At 39.3% G+C, this 6,779-nt stretch overlaps 1 protein-coding gene across 1 annotated transcript; it reads left to right on the top strand.

Moving 5' to 3' along the window:
• Positions 1 to 924: 924 nt before the first annotated feature.
• Positions 925 to 4,353, top strand: LOC18429361 (Major facilitator superfamily protein). The gene has a single exon (XM_006838647.4). It carries the CDS (start codon positions 2,063 to 2,065, stop codon positions 3,821 to 3,823), a length of 1,761 nt encoding a protein of 586 aa, XP_006838710.3. The 5' UTR covers positions 925 to 2,062; the 3' UTR covers positions 3,824 to 4,353.
• The last annotated feature ends 2,426 nt before the right edge of the window (positions 4,354 to 6,779 follow it).

Raw genomic sequence — 6,779 nt, forward strand, 5'->3', positions numbered from 1 at the left:
AGCTTCGAAGATAAATCCATACCACTATCCTTTTAGCATGATTAAACCAACAAAAAAATTTAAAAAAAATCAAACCGAAATAGATAGGGAATCAATATGCCATTTAACCGTTTAAAAAGACAGGATTTTCCTAAAGCAATCGGATCTCACCATTTTTAACAAATCCAGTTCCTAATTTGAATCTACGTGGGCACTCCTAAAACAACTAAAAAATTCCTAATTTATCATAACCGTGAACTTCTCCTATTAACAAATTTCAACAAAATACTTGCATTCGTCTAAAATCAGCCCCCCAAAACACAAATATGTTTAACCAAACCACCCCCTAGTAACCAATTTCACCAAACTAATTGCACATTCTCCTACAGCTGAACTACCCAAAAATAAATATAAATAAAAATAAAAAAGAAGGAAAAAAAAAATTCACTTAGCACCTCACAATTAAAAATAAAAATAAAAAAGAAGAAAAAGAAAAAAATATTCACTTAGCACCTCACGATTAGGAGTGCTATATCTCAAGTTCCATTTTTACAATTGAATTATCCACAAAAAAAAAAAGAAGAGAAAATATCTTATTATCATCTATTTTTAACTTTTATATCTCATCGGACCCAAGAATTGAAAATATTATTTTAAGCAAAAAGGCTTCATTTTTTCTATCCCTAAACCCTTTTGACCATATATTATTGACCTCAACAACTTATGAAAGGACTATATCTCTCTCTAAAACTCCATCTCTCTCTCTCGAAACTTCATCTCTCTCAAACCCAAACTCTATATCTCTCTCACATCATCGTCTCTCTCTCTCAAAACTCCATCTCTCTCCTTAAAACTCAAACTCTATATCTCTCTAAAACCCAAACTCCATCTCTCTCTCACATAAGAAAGTGTGCTCGTGTTCGAGCTCAACCTAATCCCCTTGGCTGGTAAACTCATCGAGAAGCGAAGAGATAGAGATTGAGTTTTAGCGAGAGAGATGGAGTTTGAATAGGGTGTCATTTTAGTGTTTGTTTGGGTCAAAAATTTATAGTCAAAGGGATCTAAGGGTTGTAAGATAGAAAAAATGAAAACTTTTACTTACAAGTAATATTTTTAATTCTTGGGTATCATCAACTATAAAAATTAAAAATAAAGGATAAAGAGATATTGTCTCATAAAAAATTTCCAAATCTAGAGGACTAACTGAAAAGAGCACCAGTTAGTTATCTCTTACTATACCATACGACTCAGATATACGGTCAATATTCCTTTCCAAATATGTTTGGAGTTGAATTACTGCGAGCAAATGCGGCCAATAATGTTGAGGATAAGCTTTCCGATTTTGATCTCTAATAGGGTGGCATGTACACTTCACTTATGAAAAAAAAGGAAATAGTTTGATAGGACCGCAACCCTACCAACATAAGTAAAATAAATGTTCACATATCTGCAAGCTCCATACTATTTTTTTATTTTCAAAATTTATTATCCGTTTTTAGATTTAAAGTGAGGCTTTATTTTGTTTTTATAAATCCTATAACTTATAGAAACCTCGTCCACAAAAAATACCCTTAGTTTTATTACAGAAACCTCATCCATTAAAAAAACGACACTCTTGTTTTAGTCCCAAGGTGGAAACCCGGCTCCTACGCCCACGCTGACGAGCCTATGAACCCAAGCACCAAACCCTAATTTTAACCCTCAAATCAAATGAATCCCCAAAGATATCCTCTCAAAATTCAAGACCTTACTTGATAAAAACCCTTCCATTATCTATTTGGATGAGTCAACCTTATTCCTCTCTCTCTTAATCTCTCTTTCTCTCTAAAATACTTCCTCTCTCTAAACGACTTCCCCTCTCTAAACGACTTCCCCTCTCTAAACGACTTTCTCTCTCTAAACGACTTCCCCTCTCTAAACGACTTCCCCTCTCTAAACGACTTCCTCGCTATCACTCCCCCCTTCCAGTCTGGTTGTAGGCATCAACTGCCCATCCTCTCCCCTTATATATACACAAACTTTTGTCACAACAGCCCAAAGCATTAGCCCTAGCCCTAGCCCTAGCCCTAGCCCAGCCCTGGCCATGGCGGAGATGGGAGCTCTAGGTGTGGCCTTAGCGGTGGTGCGCGGCCGCTGGTTCATGTTCTTCGCCTCCTTCTTGATCATGTCAGCCGCAGGAGCAACTTATATCTTTGGGGTTTACTCTGAAGACATAAAGTCATCCCTTGGTTATACCCAACAGAATCTCAATACTTTGAGCTTTTTCAAAGATTTGGGTGCAAATGTTGGTGTGATCTCCGGGCTCATCAATGAGGTGACACCGCCTTGGGTGGTGTTGGCGATGGGCGGGGTCATGAATTTGGGTGGTTATCTCATGATATGGCTCGCGGTGACGGACCGTATCCCGACGCCGAAGCTGTGGCATATGTGCGTGTACATTTGTGTGGGCGCCAATTCGCAGTCGTTTGCGAATACGGGCGCTCTCGTTACGGCCGTCAAGAATTTCCCGGAGAGTCGAGGGATCGTCTTGGGTCTCCTCAAGGGATTTGTGGGCCTGAGTGGTGCCATTATAACACAGCTTTATCACGCGTTGTATGGTCACGATTCGAAGTCGTTGATCTTGCTCGTTGCCTGGTTGCCAGCTGCCATTTCGTTTATGTTCCTCTCCACCATTAGGATCATGAAGCCCACTAGAGATAGAGATGAGATCAAGGTCTTCTACTCCTTTCTGTATATTGCTCTGTCTCTGGGTGCTTACTTGATGGTGGTGATTATCATCGAGACTCGCATCAACTTCTCCGGGTCAGCTTTTAAGGGGGCAACAGTCATGGTGGTGGTCTTGCTCTTTTTCCCACTAGCTGTTGTGATCAAGCAAGAGCTAGCCAAAATCAGGCAACCCATCTTGCCATCTAACCAGTCCTACCCCATCGAGTCACCCGAGCCCAAGCCGAGCGAATCAATGCTTGAGCCCGCAAAAGCAGCCGAGGCCCAAGCGGTGGCCACAGACACCAAGCCTGCCTCTCTATGGAGAGGCACCTTCAAGGCCCCCAAACGAGGTGACGACTACACAATTCTCCAAGCCTTATTTAGTGTTGACATGATAATCCTATTTTTAGCCACAATTTGTGGTGTGGGGGGCACCCTAACAGCAATTGATAACATGGGTCAGATAGGTAAGTCCTTAGGATATGGTCCCCAAGGCATAAGCACCTTTGTCTCTCTAATCAGTATATGGAATTTCTTGGGCCGGGTCATGTCAGGTTTTGGGTCCGAAATCGTCTTAGCTAAATATAAATTCCCACGCCCACTCATGCTCACCATAGTCATGCTTTTCTCTTGTGTTGGTCAAATTCTCATTGCCTTTCCATTTCCTGGTTCAGTCTTCATAGCCTCAGTCATCATAGGCCTGTGTTTTGGTGCTCAATGGCCTTTGCTCTTTGCTATAATCTCTGAGATTTTTGGCCTCAAATATTACTCGACCCTTTATAACTTTGGTGCCGTTGCTAGTCCTGTGGGTTCATATATATTTAATGTTAGAGTTGCTGGTCACCTCTATGACATAGAAGCGGCTAAGCAACTGGGTGGAAAGGCTTTGGCTCCAGGGGTTGAGCTCACATGTACAGGGAACCGGTGCTTTAGGCTCTCCTTTATTATCATAACAGCTTGTACATTGCTTGGTGCTTTGATTTCCATTGTTTTGGTTGTGAGGACAAGAGAGTTCTATAAGGGGGATATCTATGCCAGGTTTAGAGAGGCAGCAGCCTCGGCCTCCATCGAGATGGAGACGGTCGGAAATGGCGAGGTTTCGGACAAAGAGAAGGAGAAGAAGGGTGAGATGGGGTGAATTTGTGTGATTTTTAGGTAGGTTTCTGGTGGTTTATACAGTGAAAGAAAGGGAAGCTCTATTGATGATAAGGTATGGAGCTTCATATTCTGGTGTATCATAAAATTTATGTCTACAAATCTTGGCCTGTTCACTCCCTTCATCCATGGGATAGGGGTTGGTTGCTGTGGAGGTCGGGATAGGGGTAGTTTGGTTATTTGGGAAGGGTTGCATCTCCAAAAGGGCAATTTGGTCATTTCATGTAATGGTTTGGAGAGGGGAAATTTGGTCATTTCATGTAATGAGCTGGGGAGCGGCAAATTTCGGCACTTCATGTAATCACATGACTGGGTTGGAGAGGGGTAGTTTGGTCATTTCATGTTGGGCACTCTCATGTGCAAAGACAAAGGGGTATTTACTTGCCCAAAAATAGGGTATGTGATTGAGAAAATTTGCAACTTTTTTTTTTTTATTGACAAATACTAGAAAATTTGTAACTTCTTTGGGTCATTCCTTGTCAACAGTAGTGAAATATGCCTGTTGGTACTTTATATCGTACTCCGTAGGACAAGGGTATTCATTTACTCACTTGGGTAAAACGCTACTTAGAATTAATTTTAGGAAGGTAAATTTTGACGAGGTAAAACCTTACTTAGAATTAATTTTAAGATTTAAAATTTTAAGGATGTGTCCTTTTTAATCCACAGATAAATAATAAAAAAGTCTCTAGTTGTACCCTCTTTGCGCTTGTACTAATGTCTTGAGATTGGGTCTAAACCATTTAATTTGTAGTTGCCGATATATAAATATTAGAAAACTCAAATTTGAATGTTTTTCATAATAGTTATTTAGTAACACGTAAAAAAGTTCAAAAAATCTCATATTGAGAAAGACGAAGAATTGTGTACTATAAGACCACATATTTTTTGTATAAGGAGGTGACATTTATTTTTAGCCATTTTATGTAAAATCTAATAAAAAAATTTGTGTGACACCGATTTTTGTTTTGAATTTTGTGCATATAAATGATACAACATCAACCACCTAATTTTAAATTCAAAAGTCAATGATATCAAAAGTACACAGCCTTATTGTATATTTCCTTGGAAAAATCCTCCCATGTGGATCTGCTGACAGAGCGAACAAAAGAAAACTATGCTCCCCAGGGAGCACAACACATGGCTCGAAAAGAAATAAAATGATTGAGATAGGTGGGCCCAAAGGCACGATTGTCTTGGCCATTTTGGGACGTGGAAGTGTGAGCCCATGACAAGTCCAAGGCTCTTGTTCCGGTCAAGAGAGGGAGGGGCATTTTAGTTTTGTTTGATGCACTTTTATAATATGTAACATCATCCTATGGCGTTTAGCGGAAGTGCTCCAAATCTTTGGACTCCTTTAAAGTGATTCCAATTTACTATAAATGCCAAGAAAAGTTTGTTGGTAACTTTGAAAATGCATATTGGGAAAGGACTTTAGCCTAAGCCGGTGTCTGGCCTTGGGCCCCGCACCAGCTTCGTGTCCAATTCCGGTTCATCCGGTCCCACTCGACGTATTCTTAGTTGGGGCTATTTTTATAAGAAAAAAATTTATATAAGGATGCAACCTTATAATGTAGACCTACATATGCACCTCAAAAATCTATCAGAAAATGTAGTTTTAACGTTGAAAAACCCTTTGATTCATCATCTCGACATCGAGATGTATAACCATGAAAAATAAAAAGATTTTAAGTTTCAAAAATAGTTCATTTTACAACATATTATCTACACCGTCCATTTTCAAGATTTTCATATGTTTATAGATCTACTTGATTTTGACCATTTTTAAATTTAAAATTTTATAATTAGATATAAAAATAGATTTTGAGATAATCTTAAGAACATTTTACATCAAAATTATATACCATGGTAGAATTTGAAGGTGCACCTTACCTCTACAGCTACAGATGCATCTGTATGCCAATTGCACCCATTTTATAAAGAAATGGAGAAAAATTTCTCTTTCATGATAATTACTAATTTTATTACGGACACGGTTAGCATGAGGCCAAGCCCGCACATGTAGAAATGTGGGCTTGGCAATAAATATATATTTTAAATATAATTTGATCCTAATTTTTAGAGAATATATAGTCTTTGACATGGAGATCATGATTATGGAAATAAAATATGAAAACTATAAATAATAATTATATTAAGAAAGCATTTGGACCGTTAGTTACAAATGTTTTTAGACAGACAATCTATTTGTATCCCTCTTTAAGATAGATGGACAACATATTGTAGAAATGCAGTCCAGGCCGCTTGAAACAATTGTTCTTTTTTATTTATTAAAGGTGTGGTTGCTATAAGGTTGCAATCTTAAATAATCAAAGTAAGGCGTACCTCCAAACTTTGTTGTAAGTTGTGGTTCTTGTTGGGTGAATGTGGCAATTAAATGCCTTATGAGTGCTTGTAAAATAAATGATATAGTGGAACATAAGCTCAGTGGGAGTGTGGTCTCTCGTGGACCATACTAAGCAAACGATGTTTATTGATACCGAACTGTGTTTGACAGCCTAGGTCAGTCGGTTGAGAAAACTTATGTTACCTGGGCATATAGTAAAAACCAATAAGGGTATAATGGGTCATCCCTTGATGAGGTAGGAGCATGCCAAGATGAGTGAGCTGAGGGACTGTGTGACCTTTGTGTGATGGTGGCTTTCAGAGACGGGGCCAAAGCCTCATCCATGTACCATCACACGGCCTGCATATTGATTGACTGTTTCAGGAAAGCAAGCCACCTTTCAAAGTGAAGCGTATGCATGTGGGAGAGATACCCTTAAGCGCCATATGAGCTATGGTCGCATCAGGCCTAAGTGACCTTGGCCTGTCTCTAGAGGAGAAGCCGAAATTCACGTACTGGGATTGCGATTTTGTGGCTCATCGGCCAGACTTTGGTGACCCACTAATGAGTCCCTGCATAGACTGTGGGCCAT

The sequence above is a fragment of the Amborella trichopoda genome, chromosome 3 (genome assembly GCF_054954075.1).
Source record: "Amborella trichopoda isolate Santa Cruz 75 chromosome 3, AtrichopodaSantaCruz75HAP2 v2.0, whole genome shotgun sequence".
NCBI classification, from domain to species: domain Eukaryota; kingdom Viridiplantae; phylum Streptophyta; class Magnoliopsida; order Amborellales; family Amborellaceae; genus Amborella; species Amborella trichopoda.